The following is a 22166-nucleotide window of genomic DNA, read 5'->3' on the forward strand; positions in this document are numbered from 1 at the left end:
AAATAAAAAATTATTTTTAGATTTTATTTTATTTTCAATTAAAATAAATATAATTTTTTTTATTAACGGAACCGTTATAACAGGAGCATTCCTCTAAAAATGGTATTTTAAGAAGTACAAAAATAAATATAAGTTTTTTAAAAAAATATTTATGTAAATTTAAATTTTTAGAAAGATATTTATGGAAAAAAAGTTAAAAAAAAAAAGGGGCTCGACCGGTTGAGAAATCCGGGGAAGGGCGGATCCGGTTGAGAAATTCTTAGTCGACGCGTCTCTTGCCTCCCGGTTCCTCGCCTCACAGCGCGATAGGAGGGAGGGAGAGGAGATATGGAGAGAGGGGCGAGCCGAGCGCGGCAGAACGCGATGAGGTCCGGGCTGGTGGTTGTGGGAGCCATAGCGTTCGGCTACCTCTCCTTCCAGGTGGGCTTCAAGCCCTTCCTCGACCGGGCTCAGGAGGCCATGGAGATAACCCTCCCCGTCGACCGCGAAGCCGGCCAGCAAGAAGAACGACGGTCGCCGCCTTCCGATACTACCATCTCCTTCTCCCAAGATGAAGAAGATTTAGGGAGGTAATGAAGTATAGGATTCCAAGCCTCTTGTTTTCCCTTTTTCCAGATCAGGGACCAGCTAGGGTTTGTATGACCAAAACTGTAACGTTTCTCATTCCATAAATTTGCTTCGATGATTCTGAAATTTAAAATTCTGCGCATGGATGGGAAGTCACAAAGTGTGGGACTCTGGATCTTTCTTATGCCTTTGTTTATTCTGCTTCAACACTAGTTTTTATGATGACTTTGATTCTTGGGGAAGGAGGCTCGAGTAGAGTTTGATGAAAGAAGTATTCGAGCTTACATAACGAATTCACTCGAGCTAGGCGTATGTTGAGCGAATTTTGGATAGACTGGCTCTTGTATTAGTATTTTGTAGTTCACTAGGAGTGAGAATTTCCTAGTGCCACAAGGGAAGCAGACTTTTGGTTTATTACGAAATATGAGGTGGTCATATTTAGCTTTTCACATTATTTTTTTAATGATTTTTAACTCCGATTTTTTGATTTTAGATTAGTTTTTAGGAACTCAACGCTTGATCCCATCAGTTTGGTCCCCTCTTCTGCCGAACCAATTAATCCGTTAGGTATGGAACTAGTACTATTGATGAGCAGCCAGGGAGCCTGTTATGGGTTTAAAAAAGTGTTTGAAATAGAGGAAGATAGTAAGACTGAATAGTGTGTTAGGCTATTATGAGTTTGGTTCTGATTGTATCAAGTGCAAAAATGGGACATGTAGTCGATGTAGTATGAATGTGTAGCTGAAATAGCTATTGTAGTTCACAATGTAAACCTTGTGATATATAAGTAATTCTTGTGTTTTTTTTTTGCTGTTTGAGGCCAAAGTTGACATTGGTAGAAATTGAGATGGAAATGAGAATGGAATATGAATTGCGTAATTTAGTGGTTTTAGAGGTTGTTTATGCACAACATTTATATGTGATGCTCATTTCAGGTAGTAAAGCTTCAAGTATGGAATAATGCTCCACTGCTACATAGGGCCTACTAGCTGATTCAAATGCTATTTATTCCAAAGCTGGTCCTCTGATGTCTCCCTGATCTCTAAAATCCAAGCCTTGGTAAAATTGGGTATGGGACTCCTTTTTTTATGGTGAATATATATTGTCCAGTTCTTTCTGATGCAGTTTGCATCATCATACATGTTGAGCTGACGGGAATGCTGACCCTTCATCTGCTGGCTGCTTATTCAAGATGTTAATATTGGCTGTTTGATTCAAGGAACTGCATGGATCAAATGAACGTTGCTGCTAATGCTAGTATAAGGCAAAGGACTAATGTTTATCTGGAACATAGTGTAGGCAACTAATGACTGTCGCTACATATGGATTTCTGGATGATGAAACTGAGTGGCATGCTTGATGAGAAAACTCAAGGCCTTGCAACCCATGAGTTGAGATCATAATAGAGTCTAGATCTCATAAGCTGGACTCAGTTCATTGTTTTATGCTGAGTTGTAACCTCTAAGTTTAAATCTAAAACTTCAAAAAGGTTTTATAATGGTAATTTGGAAACACTGGAGATGTATTATGAAAATATCTTCATCTTGGTGTCATATAAAATTGGAAGCTGTTTTTGTTTTTGCTTTCTGTTAAAAGATCTAGTTGACACGCCACCTATTGCAGTCTAGTGCTCCACGTTTTCCTTCGATACATTCTGGCCTATTTGGTGTATGGCATCTTCATACTCTGTTTGTTATAACCAAGATACTTACTCTACAAACGCTGCTCTTTCTTTCCTGTAATGCCAATTGTTTCAGTTATTCTTTTGTTTTTGAATCAGTGATGCATCAGGGGAGCTTCGTCACATTCTTTTGCATCTTGTTACCAATGCCATTTTGAGTCCACCTGTCAACTGTTGCATAAGCTGCATTGCTCCATTGTAAAAGGTACCGAAAATTGTTTTAACTGATGGATATGCATTCATAGGTTGAGTTGGAACATTTTACTTGAAACATCATCAGAGAAACTCAAACAATTCAATCTTATAATAATTATTTAAGATGTATTTAGCAGTTGTTATATCTGTTCCAGTACAAGACAACTTAAGGCAATGCAACGTGGATGATGTTTTCCTTTGATCCCATTCATTTCACATTCCAAGTAAATGCTATTCCCTTATCAAAGACTAATTTAGGGGTTACACATCACCTGCAACACAGGATTCTAGTTTACAATAATGCAAGAAGCAAATTGAAACTTACAGCACAAATTGGGGCAATCACTATCTATGAATTACCTCCCCTAGAACCAAAAATAAAGAGAAGCCTGAAGCTTAAGTAGCTTGACCATCTAGGTAGTTGGCATCAATTGCATGCTCTTGATCATTCTCCATTCTGGAGAAACGCCCCTATAGCCTTCTTTTTCTTCTCTGAGGAGGTACTAGTTAAATAAGAAGACTAAGAAAAAAATTGCAGAACATAATGGCTTGCAAGGATTTGAGGATTTCTCAGATTTTCCCATTGATATTACAAATCTATATCTAATGAACTACAAAATAGATTCCTATATATCATTATCTCAATGATGTTGTTTCATCGTCACAAAGTAGTATAAATATATGTCACTACCATAATGACTGTTTGACAATTGCTTCCTGTTTGATTTGGTGTAAGTGGGCTGAGCGGAGCCTATTTCACTCAAGTAGCTTCGTCTTCTGTCTAAATTAGATCAACTAACTTACTTCAGCTCCACTTCGGGCCAGTTCAATGGCCAAAGAAGAAGGAGAAGAGGAGGAGGAGGAGGAGCAAGAAGAAGAAGAACTCGGTGCGGGCAGCCAAATAGGTCTTTATGCATAAAAATAATTATAATTAGAACCATGAAAAATATGTTATATGCGATGGATTGTTTTGGCTAGCTCGTGGATACTATGACACGTTAGTGTCATGCTTTCCAGATCAAAATTGAGTAATTATAGATTGTCCGGATTGAAAAGTCTGATACTATGCACAATAACTTAACTGTTCTGAGGGAACATTTGGTCTTGGAGTAATTTTGGAAGGAGGGAGCGGCGTTTATACGATGCCTCCTATTGGCAGGAGGCTTTCTTGTTCCTCCATTATCTCCATTATTGTCTTATAAGCTGATCGCATACTAATTTTACGTGGGATTTCTGAAGGATGGAATTAGACTAGCATGATTCTACTGAAGTTTAAAATATTGTTAAACTGAAAGTGTTCATTTAGTGTTAAAGAAATGACTTCCATGAGTTTGGCATGTATCTCGTTTTGGTTAGTAAAGGATTATTTGCCAACTGCCTTGAATGGTAAGCATCTAAGCAGCGAAGTACTTACCAAAATTACAGGAAACCTGTTTCCCACTCAACTAGAGTCTCACAGGAAACTAAATTGGGAATGATGCGATACTTTTGAGTAACTTTCTGAGAATCTTGGATTTGAAAAAAGAAGAAGGAAATTTCTATTAATTGGGTTCTTGATGATAACGTATGAAAAGGACATGGCAAGGAGGGGGGAGAGGGTGGGAGGGAAGGGAAGAAAGTCTTAAGTAAAAATTTCTCCTTGTAGGTCTTGATAGAAAACCATTGTGATAAATCATATCTTTTATTTGTTTTCTTGTAGGAGAGTAAATATTAGCAAAAGAGGACTCCTTATCAATATTCATGAATTAATTTGTAGCTATTTATCAAATTTCGCAACTCGAGAATTCAGTGCAAATCCATTTAAAACTAGTTTACTAATGGTTTTCCTATGATTCCTATGCATTTTTAACATCCGTTTTGCATAATACTTTTGCTTTCTTTATGATCACATTTCCCATTTCCTACATTAGGGTCTTTTATTGACCATCATTTTCCATTTCTTGGATTTGCATTGTTTCTTGCATCTATCTGCTATATTATAGTGAGAACTCTTAGAGTTGGGCACATGGAGCACTAAAGGTGTGGAGCCTGTGCTCTAAATATGTAGGAGAAAACCCAATGTGCATCTCACCATATTCCTCTTTTCTTTTTTGGGTTTTATCCTTTCTCATCGTTCCTCTTTTCTTTTTTGACATCTCGATCAACTTATCTTTATCTCTCAATAAATTCAGTTTTTCTTCTTTAAGGAGTTCTGGAAAAGAAGTATAAAAATAGATGATAACTGCCACTATTTCTAGGATTTTCAATATATATATGCTCTCACGTGCATACCACATGCCAAAGACCTGTTTCCTCTAATGGCAACTATGAAATTTACACCCTCCCCCTTCAGAGGGCTTTCTTGCCTCTACCATAACATCCTTTCTTCATTATTTCACTGAGTAATGGAATGATTGGGTTTTTTTTTTATCTGCACCTGTTCTTGTAAAAACACAATAATGGTTCTTATGTATTCGGTAGTGCATCCTTTTCCTCAGCTCATTCGTGAGTTATCAACTCTACTCTTTAGTAGATGCAGCACCATTGTGCTTTTATGCATATGGTGATACAAATCTTGCTATGTGTGCATCGCCTACCACACTGAATTGTCAAATCCATCAATCAAAACAGTTGTCAAACTGTAACCAGAAAAAAAAAAAAAAAGAGGGGTCCACTTCTCTATCTGATTATTTTCCTAGTCTAGATTGCAATTGCTTTAGAACTATCTTGCATGACCAGAAGAACCCTCTTTTGATAGCTTTAATATATATGAATACATGGACAGGCCTTAAAGGAACTTGTTAAGTTTGTTAATGTGTTGTATATCCGTGATACGGGATCCCTGACAGGAAAATTCTGCAAGAGACCATTTAGCCGGCTGGTTTGGATCTAGGGTTCCTTTCATTGAAATAGATGGAATGGTTATGAAGGAACGAAATTGGAGTTCAACTAAAATATTTTTTAATGTCTTTCTCCTCCTGATTTTCGTTGTGAAGCCTTGGTAAACCAATATCGCATCCAAGGCCACTCATGTACAGCAGAAACATCGGCTGGCTTTATCCTCTAACTAGTGTGCATTTAACTTATGCAGGCTGTCCAGGAATACAGCAAGCGTAAACTAGAATTCCCTGCAAGCTGAAGTCCTAGGCCGACATGTTCGCTTGCAGGTGATGAAGTTTTGATTACTGCAGCAGAACTAGAAGGGTAAGGTGAGGATGTTTTGATAACTAGGGCAGATCTAGAAGGGTATGACACCCATGCAGATGCTTGTAAAGATACAGGTGTCTCACTAAATTGGATTGTTGAGACGAGGCCGCTGATAAAGAGGCTTTCTTGCCTCTTTGCATCCTTGAAGTTTTCCGGGGGTAGTCAGCCGGCTACCAGCCATCTTGCTGAGGTTCATGCTTGCTCGGTAGAAAGACCAATACCTATCCTGAGTTCCTGTAAAGAGGTTTTAGGAAAAGATATGAATATAGAGCAGGAATATAAATTTGTCTGAGGTCAGTAAGATGTCCTTGAATTGCAGATTGACTGAAAGAAGGATAGCGGCGACCATTTTGTCTGAAGTCTATTTCTGGTTGCCCCGTTTTTTTTTTCGTTTTTTGACTTTTAAGACAATGGATTTTCGAGTTTTTTCCCCCCCTGTTTTCACTGCATCCTATTGTGAGGTTTTTGATTATTTTATGAACAAGAGAAACACCACATTGTTCTGCCGGCTTGGTTTGCAGGTGCAGGACTGATCACCTGGTTATTATATTATTCAGCCATTTTTAGAGCAAACGGTGGCTAAAGACTAAAGTCACTGCCATTTTAATCAGAAAATAAATGACACAAGTCAGTTCACAGCTAAAGTCACTGCCATTTTAATCAGAAAATAAATGACACAGGTCAGTGCACTCTATTAGGTTTATTTGTTGGAATGCTAGCTCCACTTATTTCTACCATCAAATCTCCTATTATGTTTAATAGAAATTTCTGAACGTCCGTGATCCATTCAACACTTTCACGTGGTGGTACGTGAGAAATGTAGGAATAAGTTGGATTGAGTGCAAGCAGAGGTATAGGGTAGATTGAGAGACCTGAAGACAAAATAAACAAAAAAAAAAAAAAGAGGGAGAGAGAGAGAGAGAGGACATACTCAGAATCACAGGTTTTGGAAGGGAAGAAAGAAAAATATCCCATCTGTATGGTTAACAACAACAACAACAACAAAAAAGAGTTCAGATTCTTCCCAGTTCTTGACGTCATGATCGTCTATGGATGGAGAATAAGACAGTGCCATCAAAGAATATATAAACCGTAATGGCAGGATTTAAACCTCTCCATTCTAGTTGCAAAATGGAGAGGAATCTGATTTTTTTTAGTTAAGAGAGCTTCATGCAGACAGCTCTCTCATTTTAATACATTAGGAGTCTAGGGTCCCAACAAGCAAGCAAAAGAAATCTAATTATCTAACAGAGAGGATGACTTGAGTGAGCATTTACAAGGAATCCATGGGTCACACAACAATCAAGAAGAAAGTTAATACAAGCAAGTATTCTTTAATTGAATAAGCATTTACACGGAATCCATAATTCATGACTGCATTGCAAACCAGTTAACAAGTCAAAATCCATCCAGGAACTTGGTAAAATCAGTTGACTATGAGCAAGACTATTACGACACCAATTGAAATTTGGAGTTGCAGAGAACGAAGAAGAATTTTAGACTAATTTTACAGAAGGAAACGCTTACAAAAAAAAAACTCTTAAATCTTAATTGAAAGCTTCCACCATAAATTTTTGGCACCCAAAAAAGAAGAACGCTTTAATAAGATGATCGCAGAACAAAGAAACTCGACACATGCTCTTCCCACTTATCTCTCTAACATCTAAATATATGCTACTAGTGGAGCTGTTCAGGCTTTTTTATTTGTCATGTAATTTAGTGAAGACATAAATTCTTTTGTACAGGAATAGATGGTGGTTTGCTGCCGCTACTTGAAATCGAAGAAGCCCAATAACCTCTTGCTGCCTTCTTTGATATGGTCTTGCTTGAAGTTGGCGGTGCTTGGTTAGATTTTGGGCTTCCATCTAGCCCTCCTGCATAGCTCCTGCATGACTTCATCTTCCTTCTCAAGGGAGTCTCTTTCTTAGGCAGATCCTCAAGGCATCTCACATCGGACAGGGAGGTGAAGGACTGGGACTTCCCTTGATAGTACTTGGATAGCCCTCTCCTACAACACACCACAGTCAAATAAGCTTAAGAAGAGTTGAAATAGGAATCCTCTTTGCAGCCATGTATATATGCTACAAGCTATATGAAAGCAAAAGAAGAAGAGTTGAAATCTTAAATCCCAAATCAAAAGAAAAGAAAAGAAATCTAAAATCTTATTAACATAGATCTTTTTCTTAAAAAAGCAAAAGAAAAACGGAAGAAAACTTTTAAAAAATCTTTTTAGCATAGGCATGTTACAATCACTTTTTCAAGCAGAATCCAAAAGGCTAATTTATATTAGATAAATAAGGCTTCTTAAAATGATCAACTAATTTCTCGTTAAGCAATAGTAACAATTCGTATTTGGTTGAGCTCTGATCATGGATACATAAACATAAGGTTTAGATTCAACTCAGAGTAGTACTCACTTGATAGGAAGGTGCGCCGTGAGGGAGGATAAATCGTAGAGAGACTCATTTGCATCGAATCGTGGGGGCAAGGAGGTTGTTTTGTCCAACGGCGGGGGAGAGTTTGGAGAGGAAGCTGCGTCCTCCCCAAAATCTTCGTCGTCGGAGTGGCCAAAGAAGGAGGAAGATTCCCGTAGCTCATCATCATCTTGATCACAAGGTCGCATCCCATGAAACATCTGGTTAAGGTCTTCACCCATGTCGAGTTTGTAGGCTTCTGAACCAAAGAGATGAAGGATATGGAGTCTGTTTCTATGTACACCTTTCCTTCTTAACAAGGCTACTCCTTCTATATAAAGGATACAGCCCACAATTATGGGCAATTCTATCTTCTCATAGATGTTTATATTTAAAATTAAGAAGCTGCCTGATAATAATAATGAAAATATATGTGGACTGTGTGAAAGGTGGAATCTAGTTGTGCCGCTCTTTGCTTTCTTTACTAAAGTATGTCAGTTAAAAATCATTGTTTTGAAAAGGAGTGAAGGGATGGTTAATTACTTTGTAACATTGTCCCTCTGTTTTATGGGTATATTTGTAAAACGAGTGTGCGGATGTGTAACGGATAAGGCCGAAGCCTCGGATTCATCCATATCATGTTCGTATCTGTCTTCCATAGCCATTTCAATGCTTGTGTTTTCAGTTTTCCGGTGGGAACTTCTTACGGCCATGATTTTAATGAAGGTTGAACAAATCTAGAGACAACTTTAGTGGGCTTGTCCCCTCCAGGTGTCCGGTGATTCTTATTCTCCGGAACAAGTGTCCGCCCAAACAAATGATGTCCAATCTAGAAACAACCGAAAAGGAGTCTTCAAGGATTCACAAGGAAAGTAACAGAGCGGGGTCTCCGGATTCAAATGGTCACACGTTAGACGCTGTGACCTGTCGATTTCTTGCGGCAGGGGGGATTGGACCGAAGTCCAAGTAGGAATAACTCAAGCTTCGTGCCCACAAGCTGGCCTCCTTCCCTTGTTTTCAGCGGTTGGCAGGGACTTGGTCAAATCACGTAGGGAGACTTCTAGAGCTGAGTTTTAGCAGGTCATTGTGGAATATTGAATCGTTCTAAATGGTCCAGTTTGGATAAAGTTATGGAGGATAGAAGAGGGTGGGGAGTGGTAATAAATAATGATGCCAATTTCTTGAAGCAGAATGAATGCCTACCGAGCGTCTCTTCCAGATTTCCACGGCGCGACTGCACGAGCTGGTCGAGTTTCAAAATAGAGACAGTGGGGTCCACGGGATCGATCACATGGCCCGGACGGTGGGAACTGGGACTCGGTGGGGAAGCGGAGGCATGGGGAATGCCAGGAGCCATGACGCTCGCTATATTTTGAAGATTTTTTTTTTATTATTTTTATCTACAAAAGAATTCCATGCAGTCTTATCCAAAACCTCGAGCCGTGTGAGCATGATTCTTGGCGTTCGGGTACAATGCCATAAAAGGTAATGAGTTCTAATGATCATTAGTACGGAAAATTGATCAAAAGCATGGAAAGAATTCGGAATTTCATACAGTAATTAATGTCTGTATATCTGTATGTTATATTGTTAAAGTGAAAATAAAGATTTAAATATATATATATATATATATATATATATGTATATGTATAGTAAAAATAACATGATAGGCAAAAAAAAAAAAAAAGAAGCTTACATCATTAATTCTCAGCCCATAAAGATCTTTGAACCCGTCAAACCATAAACATTTTTGGACAATGACTCGTCTATTCTTTGACAGAGAATAGAGGAGAGGCATTTGGTCAACAAAATAATAATAATAATAATAATAAATATTTTGAAGAGTATTCTTATTATATGTGGGATTTGAAGTACATTACCCTTCCGATACTCATGTAAACTTTGCTTTTGACGTCACCCAAGCGGTAGGAGAAGATAAGCTTTGAGCCAAATGATGATTGATTTCTTGATCAGGAGGAATATTTTTTAAAAATAATTGATAATTCATGAGTAGTATGCAAATAGGCAATAGCTTAAAAATTTATGAATAGCCCATAAGCGGACAATAACTTACCAAACAGTCCGATTCTCTAAAGATGTCGATGAAGTTGATATTTCTTGTCAGCCACACAACCGCCGAAGGAGCAAGGATCTTTCACACCAAAAGCAGGAGCCAGTGGCCAGAGGTTCCAAGAATGAGGTTAGCATCTTGATTCTTGGGGAATATCTGAAAGCAAGGACCCTTTTTGGTCTACCCAGAACTGTAAAGGCATCGACCACATTGGATTTTCCGTCTCAATCCAGTTTACAGCTATTCAAGGAAGCAAGGTGGCCCAACAATTTCCATTTCCTAAAATCATAGAATCGATTGTTCATTGGAAACAGTTTGGTGTACATATTTCCTTCAAAAATTACTTTGTTTTAAGATGTAACTTATCAAAGAATACACAGACCGACAATAAAATAATTTTTTTTTACAAAATTATCCTCCTAAATATTAAAATTTGTATAAATATCTTCTTAAATTAATATTTTCAGGTATAAAATTAATTTTTGCGAGGAAAATATAGATACAAATATCAATTTATAAAATATTTACACCAATTTTAATAATTAAAAAAATATATACACAAATTACTCACGGAATGATATATGATCCACACATGATATAATCCTGATTCGATCAAATTATGGGTTTTAAGATGATAGCTTAAAAGGATCCGTATATATTGATGGATGCTTAGAGATTGAACATTGAAATATGAGTTTGTTTTTTTTTTTTTTTGGTAGAACAATGAAACATGGTTTTCAATAGCTCTTTGCCGCAGGAAAACTAAGTGGTACATTTATTCACGCCAAGGTATCCTCACCTGAAACTCACGCAGCTGAATATATGCATGATTTGAAAGCTAAGTGGTACATTTTATGCACTCCAAGGTATGCTTACGTAAAACTCAAGGAGTTGAGTATGTACATGACTTGAACAACAGCAGCAGCAAACCAGAGAGAAGCGGGAGGGCAAAGTGAACTTGCAGCATCTTTACCTCAGATTGTTATCTTACATTATTTAATGGTGTATGTAGAAACCATCATATACTTACACATCACCAGATATATTTACAGGAGGATCTACGCTACCAACAAGAATTGCCAGATCGATGTCTTTATCCTCAAATTTTTTGATAAAGGGATGACTCTGAAACCAGGTGAAGGGATTCAACAAGATTGTTTGGTATTAAATTGCTGTGAAAAATGAAAATGATACTAACCAGGAGCTCCAAAGATGACATTCTTTCCCGAGGATCCTTCTGCACGCTGCAGACAGAAAACGGAATGATTTTTTTTTTAAACATATCATATGCCTTTTATGAGGGGTAAATATACTGTGGTCCTACTTGCATCACATAAACAGAGTAAAAAGGCAATAACAGCTACTTCATATGAATCAACAAAATGCAATTAGATAGACTCCAGATAGATTAAGACTTGCCAAAAAGCCATAGCTTTTTCGTGTTTTGAGGTACATCTCTAAATGATGACCCATGAAGCCGATCCATATACATCTCTAAATGATGACCCATGAAGCCGATCCATATACATCGGGCTATGGCCTTGTAGTTAAATGTTACCGCCACAAGGGATGATCCAGAAAGAATTGTGTAGCAGTTTAAAAATTATACTTGCATGGAAAAAAAAACTGCAGATTCGGGAAACATCATGAATCGCAAAAACATCTAGCGGAAACAAATCCGGTACATTTGATTTAAATTAGAGAAATAACAACGAAAGACATGGTGATAATCAAAAGAACTGCATAGACATCCATCCTCAGGAATCCAATTCAGTAAGATTAATTTAAATAGAGAGAAGTAATAACGAATGTATAGACATGGTGATGGTCCAAAGAACTGTGTAGCCACGCACATTGATACACCCATGCACACAAACACAAGCATAAAGTTGTAAACCCTATCTCCTCAACCCCCTTCTCCACTATCCACATCATCCTCTACCACTCAAACCCTACCTTTAACCCTAGCTTCATCCCTCGAGCCACCAACCCCCCTCCTCTCCTTTCTCTCCTCCCTCTGCTTCCACCTCTCCCATGGCAGCTCTTGTTGCAGATACCAATGACGCCCCAACATCCCCTCCCCCTCCTCCCTCTACTTCCACCACTCCCATGACATCCCCTTCCCCTTTTGCCACTCACACGTACCCCTCGCCTACATCACCACTACCAATGCCGGCAAGCCGGCCCTTGCCCGTTCCCTTTGCTTCTTCAAATCCTAGGAGGCCGAGCAAATCATTGGATGGCCCTAGGTTCCATCAGCAAGGTGAAGGGCTCGATTCAAGTCTAGCCTTCTCAGCTTTAGGCCAGGCTCGGGTTGGCCTCGAGGCTAAATTTGAAAAAATTTTGGCGCCTGGTTTGGACCTGAAGCCAAAAAAATTTTTCATGCCAAGCTCCGCCTACATGAAAATCTAACTTGGATGGGCCCAATTCCAGCCCTAGCAACATATAATGAACCCAATCTACTACACAAATGGTGCTAGGATGCTAACAAATCCTCAAGAACTCGCACTTATGCACCTTTGGGTAGCTGAAGATGAAGGTGAAAAAATGGGAGAAAGATTCAAAGTTAGGTGCTTTATATCTTCTATACAAGAGGACTGACCTCTCCTAAATAAAGAAATCCAGGGAATTTGTAATAGTTCCAACAAGTCAATAGTATTAGGGCCCATTATCACAACAGGATAGTGGCACCCCAACAACCAAAAACCCATTAATACCTGCCAAACAATCATAAATGGTCAAAAACATAATAAAGAGAATCGACGTCAATAAAGAGCCATTAAAAAAAAAATCAAAAACCAATTCAAAACTGTAACCTAAACCCAATATAGCAATGTGGTGCAGCACGACTCGAAACAGCTCAGCATGTGCACGTATTAAAAGAATTCCCTCTCACTATGGGCTTGAGTTTCCATCTCTCTATGTATAGAGGCTTTAGAAAAGTCCATCCAATGTGGGAGTATACTCGTGAGAGAGCACTTGAGGGATGCAAGTTCCCCTCAAAGAAAAGAAAAGGCTCCAAAAAGTTTGGAAGATCTTTGAATCTTCCCATGAAGATTTTGGAGGGGAACTCAAAATGGCAACAACATACAACAATATAGTGGACTCCAAAATATCTCATAACTAATAATCATTGGTTGAATTTGAGTCATTCTCTAAGTATGTTTCAATGTTACAATCTAGCAACCTAACAAGAGTTTCAAGCTTGTCATCTAGTAATATGATAAATACTATGAGCATGATTGGCTCAAATACCTCAATAATAGAATCTGAAAGTATGATTTCTATTTATAGAAGTGTTTTTTCCCTAAATTTTGAGACCAAACAAATAGAACAGAGAAGGAAACATTTAACCACCTCAGCCCAAGGCTAGATAGATGCAAAGGATGATATGAATTCCAAACTATTGGATGGTTTTTATAGAATGTAATTAGGAAGACAGACGATAATACATTAATTGTTACTCAAAGTGTGATGTATGGAGGTGTAGCCGTAAGTCACATATACATATGAGCTGCCTCGACGCAGTTGTATTCATGTATTTGCTTCTATTGCCATCATAAAACAATATGAACATATTCTAAACTTTGCTCTTTTCTGTCTGGAATCAAATCTGTCCAAGACCTCAGGATCTGTACGATATGAACATATTCTAAGTATCAGATCATCAATCCAATTATGCCCAAGACCTCAGGATTTCAAGACAAATGTGGCTCAACTTGAATAATGGTACGACCTGACAGTTAAGGGTACTTAATAAGAGATGAAAGGATTTTGTCACCAAGATCCTGGTCCAAACAGATGGTCTTCAGAGCACCACGAGGAAACCAGGCCGATGGACAATCAAGATGAGCATTTTAAATATGAAGAATCTATGGGCAGGATCACCATGCTTTATGACTCACCTTATAAAACAAAGGTCGCAAGATCTGAAAGTGTTTGCAGATCTAACAAAGCCTGAAGAAAAATAATATTGCTATGGAAAAATGGAGCAATACAAACGGCATAGAGCAAGAGCTCATCAATCATCAATCATAGAGGATGCAAAGAGCCTTTAATATTGATATGATTAAACATCATTATATGGAAAAAGATTGTGCTTCAAGATATTTAATTATAAAGACATCATTTCCACTATTCTTTTAGCATGCAGAGGGTGAATGAAGGTGGCAAGTGCATGCTACATAGAGCAGGTAAATCCTCCATAAGTGAAAATGCATGTAGCCAAGATTTTCCGTACCGGTTAGTACTAGTGCGAACTGACTATACCAATACCGAACCAGTACGCAATATAGAAGGATGTACTGACACCTAATACATCAAACTAGGCCCCGTACCAAATGTACCAACACTGTAATAAGATGGATACATGGTTTGATACCAAGACGGCGAACCTTACATGTAGCAATAAAAAAATCAAGATCTGGTCCTGTGTAGCTTCAAAAATGCCTTTAGTACCAATATGTTTAACTTTCATCCCATTTTAGCAACAGTTTTTTTTTTTTTGCTACAGAGACAAACAAAACAAACATATAATGTATCTCAAAGAATATGAGAGTTGCAATTCAATTAAGGTCCATCAGCTATGATGAGGTCTGCGATGAACACAAAATGACAAAAAAGTAGTAATAAAATAAAAAAAGTGCAATATGACCAACTCTTGATATTTTTTCGGCGAATGCTTCTATTCATTTAAGGTTAAAAACAGCAGAAGAAAAAAAATCTATAAATATAATTAGTAAAAACTTTGAAAATGAAAATAAGCATGCTGCGTACTAGTAAAATTTTGTGATTATATGAATGTAAAAGATTCATCCCTATCATAGCATGTGACAGCGCAATAAATGCAATAAAATTGCTCCATGCAAGAAAACTGGCATACCATGCTGATATAAATGAACAAAACTCTGGAGAAAATTGATCTGATGGGGCAGAAGGTGGTGGCTGATCCACAATAGCCTCCAAAAGTTCATAAAAGCTCAGGCAACCTTCTTCTTGTTCAGATGGTATATAAGGAAAGCGGCCTATAGCACACTCAAGTATTACCAAGCCCAAACTCCATATGTCACTCTTATAATCATATGAGCTTCCACTGATCCGCTCAGGCTGGTATTAGAAAGGGAAAACAATGATATACTATCAGCTAAGGAAAAGCCAGCAAATTATTAGAATACTTAAAGTTGTAGAAGTTATAAAATAGTCATATCATCAAATTAATAAGAGAACGGTTAGATAGTAGATCAACATACCGACATATAATTGTAGGTGCCTACAAATGTATCACGTTGACCCATGGAGTTAGCAAGCACTGCACTCACTCCAAAGTCAGTTATCTTTACCTCACCTCTGTGATTTACTAACAAGTTTGATGGCTTTATGTCCCTGTGAATTACATGTCTTTCATGGTGCAGATATACTAAACCCTTCAAAACCTGAATGTAAACAGAAAACACATCCGAGCATATTATAAGTCCCCAGCAACATAGAAGCATGCATATTATAGATCCGTAAGAAATCCTTGCCTGTTTGCAAACAATTGCAAGATATGGCTCAAGAATTGTTTTCACTTGTTTAATTATATCAGCCAGAGATCCCCGATCCATGTATTCCAAGACAAGAAAAATTATGCCATTATGGTAGAATGAATGGTAGCAAACAACAACATGCGGGCATTGTGACGCTTGATTTATTTTAAGCTCTTGCACTATTTGTTTACGAACTGTCTCTTGAATATTCATCTGAATGCCCTGCAAAATGCAATGTCTTAACTCAATTCATCATATCCTCCATAATGCTATTTGGGAAAAATGAAAGCAGCCATAATAATTGCAAGTGTCAGGCAAGCACTGTCTTCTTGTGTGTGTATGCGTGTGGATGCAATTTTATGAATCCCTGGATTATCCCTATTTTAAGAAACACACTTTTCTTTGTTCATAATATCTTTCAGCTACACAGGAAGAAAAACTGAAGGCACCTTATGAAAGATCACAAAATTTACTCACTCCTCTTGAGCATTTCCAGCCTTTAAAAATTGTCTCCTCTCACAGACTTGTTTATGAATAATAGAGCCTAGAGGGCTACTATGTAATTCCACATTCAAGTGATACCAAAATTAGCATTGTTCGGTGTATATTCAACTGTACAGAGAGAGATAGTGGCTGAATTGCATGAATGAAGCAGTTTGAGATCCATCATAAGCGCTTCCAGCAAAAATCCTGCAGATCCCACCCTTCATCTAGGTGCAGACCAGTGCTTCTCTCTGTTGGGACCTCATGAACCTCATCCAGTTTACTCTTCTAGGGAATCCTTTTGTTGAAAGAGACAAAGTTGGTTGACTGAAACAAGGAATACTGAGATAAAGGGTGTTATTGCATTAGTTAAATTATCTGGCCATAGAATGTACTAAGCAATGCCTTTGGAAGAGAATCTACCAATCCATCCCTTATTCTTATCTTCATTACAAAGTTACACACACTCTTCAATATATATATATAGACACACACAATATATTAGACATAACGTCATCATTAGTTATATACCTTTAGGGCATAGAGAGTCCCCAACCATTTGTGCCGTGCAAGCTGAACAACACCTCCACTCCCCTTCCCAATAACTTTGATGGTCTCTAGGTCTTCCAATGAGACCTGCATATCCTCCTCCTTAACATCTGGTTGCTGCAGCTGGGCAAGGTAAAAACCAACCATAAAGATAAATATCAGCAAAAAGAAAGAAGAAAAGAAAAGAAAGATGACTATAGAATAGATGTGTATAGGTGATAACCGTTATGGATAAGGTCTAAAAAAGTGAAAAAAAAAAAGAAGAAGAGTTCAGGCTTAACAAATCTTGAAGCCCACGCCAAAAACTATTTAATTGCTTTCGGAAATATTTTATCAATGATTGGAAAATTATAGATAAGCAGATACTTCTCTTGAACTGGAAAAAAAAAAAGAACTGCCAAGTTAACATGGAACCTGCATCTATGCATGTATGAAACCATAACTATCACCATCAACCAACTATTCAAGTCCACTTTATGGATCCTCATTCACCAAGGATTCCCATTAGAACCATCTTTGATATTATTTCAAGCTTTTCCATATTTTTCTCTCGCAACATCCAAGTAATCTTAGATCTTCCCCTTCTCCTACATCCTTCAAAACAAACTAAAGTACCTCTTCTTACTGGAGCCCTCTCAAATCTATTATACATATCCATAACATTTGAATAGATTCTCCATCACCTCGTCTTTAAGTTGTGCAACTCCAATGGCTCCTCTAATACACTCATTTCTCAACCTATCCCTCCTATAGTTTTAATACACGTCCATTTTAACATTCTCATTTTTGTTACACCTTATTATCCTAAACTCTATTTATTACCCAACATTCTGAGCCATGCAATATGAACGCCTTGTAGATATGCTGTTGAAATTTTAAAAATTATAAAAATTGGAAGCACATATTTTTACTAAGTTAGATGGAGAATTTGCTAAGCCGAGATCAGCAATGACTATGAGCATAATGCCAGAGTTAGCACTGAAGACTAAAACTGAAAATAACAATTCAATAATCAAATCATTGGGCCTATACCTTCTTCCTCTGACATTGATGTAGCCCTTAGCCATCTTTCTGTACAAATCTAGTGACTTGTCTATAAGAGAAAGCTCTTCATACATCATTGGGGCTACTCTATGCACTGGACATTTGTAGGACATATATAACTCTCATGATAATAAAAATTGTAATGTTCAGAAAATTTACCAGCTAGAAAGAATTAAAGAATTAGAATTTGAAGTCCACCAGGCAAAAAAGAAAAGAGAAAAGGAAGAAAAATAAAAGATTAGTCAAAACTGCTCTAATGACCAATCAAAAGACCTTCTAAGTTTCAGTACTTTAATGTTCAAGTTTCAAAAGATATGGCCAATACCAACATGCTTCATCCACTTTTTACCGAAGCAAATCAAGCCAAAACTGAAATGACTGCAGTATATATGACGGCAAGGTTCAAAAACAGATGAAGGGTAGTATTTGTCTCGGCCATGTTGATACAACACCCTGTCAGCCAATTTAGATGATGCATCAACATACACATTTTAGCAGTTTTGAGGGTTTTTTGTTTGTTTGTTTTAAGACTCCGAGAATCACAAGGAATTGACTTTGATTCCAGATATTAATGATTAAAAAAATCAAAGCTTAAGGAACAAAATGGAGCCAATGCATTCATTTTTGTATTATGCTAAAGGACAGGATCGTAGCTCAAGAAGATCAAAGAGGCATCCATTGCTCTCTTGCACATATTTTAGAATTTTTGTGCTGTCACATATTTGCACTCAATAGGCACCATACAAAAATCTGAACTGATATATTTTCTTTAGCAATCACAAATAACATAAAGCTAGAGGCAACAAGAGCCATGTACTAAGAACATTGCTCTTCCTCAAGTTTGATCTTCACAAGTACCCTACAGTAAGGATTTGTTAATCTTGATATTAAAAAAATTCCAATATGACTGAACCAATAGTTACTCTCTTGTACAACTCTCTGGTAGTCTTATATTATAGTTAGTATCTAGTGTTGGATTTTCTGTATTCTTCTCTTGATGCTCTGCATTCTGGAATTCACCCACCAGCATGATACTAAATATGTGTAAAGTACTGTATACCTCTAGACATGATTATGACTGAACTCCCATCCCTTGCCTTTCCTTTCAATAGACATTGTTTTGGTTCAGTCATTATCCACAAAGTTTTACTCTCATAAACCAACCTCCAATAGTTTGATACTTTAACTTATCTGGTTCAGTTTTTTTTACCTAATATCCTCTCTTGGAACTTTTTTCTTCTTTCAGAGTCTACCTACCATCTTTTTATTTCAAATGTGCAAAACGATAGTTCAACTCCATGATTATAACCTGAACTTATGTCGCTTCTTTACAATCCTGACACGGTCTCACCATTATACAATTTCTTCATGCAACCACTCGCAAGCATGCTGCTTTGATTTTTGGAAGCATTGGGACCTATAATATTCTTTGATAAATTTCTGTTTATAAACTAGTGTTGATATCGCCGAAGGAAACAAACAAAAATGAAAAGAAACAAAAAAGGAAAAGGAAAAAAAAACTTCAAGATTTGTCCCGGTTCCTATGATTGAGCTGATAACAGAGTTAAAGTGCTTATAAATCGTGATGTCCGACAAAGAACAAACTACGACTTCAGAATCTAATTATTTAATTCTAAGCATAAACTTCTTGTTCCTTCTGAAAATGCTTCCATGGACATTTAAAAAAGATAGTTATAAATATGATTCAAAAAAAAAAAAAGAAACAAGAAATCCAGATGAGCTTACACGACTCTCAGTTTCCTCAGAGATCAACCGCAATCCTCTCTGATTCAGTCGCAGATCACCGTCCGTGAATGTCCCGCTTGCTGTCCTGAATTCACAAAATCCCTACTTTTTCTCACAATCAAACCAAGAAAGCCACTAAAGTATCTTGAAAGAACCGAGTAGCTTCGTCTCGATTTTCAACGCAAATTTCAACAAAAGAAAACTCGGAATGGGAAAAAAACCTAGCTTCCTAGCTTGGATCTCTCGAAAGAAACAGAGAAAGAGAGCGATCCTAGAGGAATGCTTACAAGAACTTGTCGACGGGTGTTTCTTGGGCCGGCACGGCGACCTTGAGCTGCTTCAACGGCTTCGAGCCCTTCATGGTCTAGGGTGTCGAGATGGCGAATCCGGGCTAGGGTTTCAATGGTTTTATCGAGAGAGGAGAAAGGAGAGGAGAAATTTTTACAAATAAATAACTAAAGAAAACGCGACCTTTCGATGGAGAGACTAGAGAGACGGCACGATAATAACTTCAAACTACGAAGACCGCTGAACGGTAAGCCGTCTCTCTCCGAGGAAAAATATTCCCGTTGGGAACAAAAAGAATCGTGGAATTGAATAAAACCCGGATCCGTTGGGGAGGGCCCCTGTCCGGATCTCGGACCCGTTGTGGACTCTTGCGTAAGTAGTGCTTGGGTCCGGGGTGGGACGGGAGCAGCCAAGATTCGGATCCGATAATTTGGGCGGGTGTGAATTCCGGAACCCGATAAGACCTTCCAAGAAGAGCAGCGCTTTGATGACTGACACGTTGACTGCATTCATGGGCGGACTCGTGCAGTAAGCACGTGCGAAAGGATGTAAGGAGGGGGTCCTAGCCGCGTGACGGAACCCGAAATCCGATTTTGATAGGTCATATTCGTCACAGCCTAAATTGCAATCCATTGGTATTTATTATATAAAATATACTTCAAAATGTCACTTATTTGCATAAAAAATATCTTCTAGATTAACTAATGATGGCTTGGCACACTATAAGAAAAACAAGATTTGGCGACGTTTTTAAAGCTTTTACCGACGCTTATAAGCGTCGGTCAGTTTTCTTTTAACGCTTTTAACGGCCTCGCCAAAGGGTCGGCTATGTCAGAGTGGAAAAAAGAATTGCCGACGCTTCTAGAAAGCGTCGCTAAGGTGCGACGCTTTTAAGCGTCGTTATAAATAATTTTTTTTTAAAAAATATTTTGAATCAGAGCTTCGTTTCCTCCCCAATGTCCACCTCCGCGCTCCTCCACCGCCGCACGTCCTCCACCGCCGCCTGCCGGAAAATCCCCACATCCACTGCCCCCGTTACCATATGATATCCTCTAATCTTCATATTCTCCGCCCGATCGTGCGGCATCGCAAGCCCCCCCCCCCCCCCCCCAAAATACGGTCCCCTCTCACCAGCGCCGTCGCCCTCCGCCGCCGACAGCTTGTTCCTCATCCCCAGCACCTTCCTCTCCGCCTCCTTCATCGCATCCCTCACCTTCCGGTTCCTAGGATCCCACAGATACCCCATGCTCGTGCTCAGATCCAGCGGCTCCATTTGCACCACGTCGACCCCCTCGACGCCGGCGATCGCCTCGATCTCCGCCAGCCCCGCTGCCGTCTCCACCTGGCACATCACCAATAGCTCCTCGTCAGCCCGCGCCAGGTAGCCGTCGTCGATGCCGTAAGTGGAGGCGCGCACCACTGTGTGGGCGGACCCGCGGACACCGCGCGGCGGGAAACGGCAGAATGAGACGGCGAGCTCAGCGGCACCGGGGGACTCGATCATGGGGAACATGAGGCCCTGGGGGCCGAGATCGAGGGCCTTCTTGGCCCAGGCGGCGGAGAGCTCCGAAAGACGGAGGATGGCCGGGGTGCGGGCAGCAGCGAGGGCGCGGAGGCAAGGGAGGGCCTCCGCGATGCCGCTAGAGCCGTCCTCCATGTCGACGACCACGTAGTCGTAGCCGGCGAGGCCGGCGATCTCGGCGAGGGTCGGGGAGGAGCTCAGAAGGAAGAGGCCGTAGAGGGTCTTGCCGGCGACGAGGCGGGACTTGAGGATCCGCGGTTCAGGGGAGAGGGGGGCGGAGTCGGGATCCAAGGAGGCGGCAAAGAGGCGGGCGAAGACATCATCGCCAAAGCCGTTCTGCTTCTTGAATCTGGAGGGGGTTAGGGAGGGGGGGATCACCTTTTGAAAGCGCGCGACGGAGAGAAAGGAGATCATATTAGCGTCGAAATAGGCTCCGACGATGTTTTTTAGCGTCGTCTTAGGCCGGCGACTACACCGACGCTTATTAGCGTCGTTTATTGCCGACGCTTTTTACAAGCACCGGCAAATCTTGACGCTAGACCGAAAATTGCCGACGCTTGTAAAAAGCGTCGGCAGAAAAGCGTCGATAAAACCGACTTAAAAGCGTCGGCAGAAAAGCGTCGATAAAACCGACTTTTTCTATAATGGCAACTTCATATTTAATCACATTTGTATTGTATTCATAGGGATACAAAACAATAGTGGCATGGCACTAGCCTTGTTTAGATGCCTGGAAAGCTTATCAAACAATTGGGTTGAGAAAAATTACAATTAGTTTTAAAATATTTGTGATAAGGAATAATGATACCCTCCATTGGAAGAAACTTTGCACAGGCTAGCTCTAATTTTTGGAAGTTATTTCTTATAGTTGCATATTACTTTGGTATCTCATGAG

At 39.1% G+C, this 22166-nt stretch overlaps 4 protein-coding genes across 11 annotated transcripts; 1 reads left to right on the plus strand and 3 right to left on the minus strand.

The window, feature by feature from the left end:
- Positions 1-233: 233 nt before the first annotated feature.
- On the plus strand, positions 234-6135 carry LOC103700742. Of its 6 annotated transcripts, none has more exons than XR_005513926.1 (3): positions 234-569; positions 1503-1636; positions 2348-2586. XR_005513926.1 is itself a non-coding variant. In XM_039131671.1 (3 exons), the coding sequence occupies exons 1-2, from the start codon at positions 328-330 to the stop codon at positions 2448-2450; spliced, it is 345 nt and encodes a 114-aa protein (XP_038987599.1). In that variant the 5' UTR covers positions 234-327; the 3' UTR covers positions 2451-2453; positions 5514-6135. The 6 variants fall into 6 exon arrangements, 5 of the variants coding, with proteins under 5 accessions (XP_038987599.1, XP_038987601.1, XP_038987600.1 ...); XM_039131671.1 differs by lacking the exon at positions 1503-1636 and adding an exon at positions 5514-6135 and having other exon boundaries at positions 2348-2453; XM_039131673.1 differs by lacking the exon at positions 1503-1636 and adding an exon at positions 5272-5507 and having other exon boundaries at positions 2348-2453.
- Positions 6136-7066: 931 nt separating this feature from the next.
- Positions 7067-8549, minus strand: LOC103711213. Its single transcript, XM_017843807.3, has 2 exons — positions 8047-8549; positions 7067-7637 (listed from the first exon to the last, which is right to left on the minus strand). Exons 1-2 carry the CDS (start codon positions 8283-8285, stop codon positions 7346-7348), a joined length of 531 nt encoding a protein of 176 aa, XP_017699296.2. The 5' UTR covers positions 8286-8549; the 3' UTR covers positions 7067-7345.
- Positions 8550-10960: 2411 nt separating this feature from the next.
- Positions 10961-19944, minus strand: LOC103711214 (mitogen-activated protein kinase kinase 1-like). 3 transcript variants are annotated; one of them, XM_008797278.4, is made up of 8 exons: positions 19749-19944; positions 19462-19546; positions 16654-16788; positions 15637-15861; positions 15364-15546; positions 14997-15220; positions 11313-11358; positions 10961-11239 (listed from the first exon to the last, which is right to left on the minus strand). In XM_008797278.4, the coding sequence occupies exons 1-8, from the start codon at positions 19820-19822 to the stop codon at positions 11141-11143; spliced, it is 1071 nt and encodes a 356-aa protein (XP_008795500.1). In that variant the 5' UTR covers positions 19823-19944; the 3' UTR covers positions 10961-11140. The 3 variants fall into 3 exon arrangements, with proteins under 3 accessions (XP_008795500.1, XP_008795499.1, XP_038987598.1); XM_008797277.4 differs by having other exon boundaries at positions 16654-16794; positions 19749-19942; XM_039131670.1 differs by lacking the exon at positions 19749-19944 and adding an exon at positions 17704-17809 and having other exon boundaries at positions 16654-16794.
- Positions 19945-20683: 739 nt separating this feature from the next.
- On the minus strand, positions 20684-21685 carry LOC103723624 (2-keto-3-deoxy-L-rhamnonate aldolase-like). The gene has a single exon (XM_039132105.1). The coding sequence runs from the start codon at positions 21683-21685 to the stop codon at positions 20684-20686; it is 1002 nt and encodes a 333-aa protein (XP_038988033.1).
- Positions 21686-22166: the final 481 nt, after the last annotated feature.

The sequence above is a fragment of the Phoenix dactylifera genome, chromosome 11, assembly GCF_009389715.1.
Source record: "Phoenix dactylifera cultivar Barhee BC4 chromosome 11, palm_55x_up_171113_PBpolish2nd_filt_p, whole genome shotgun sequence".
NCBI lineage: Eukaryota > Viridiplantae > Streptophyta > Magnoliopsida > Arecales > Arecaceae > Phoenix > Phoenix dactylifera.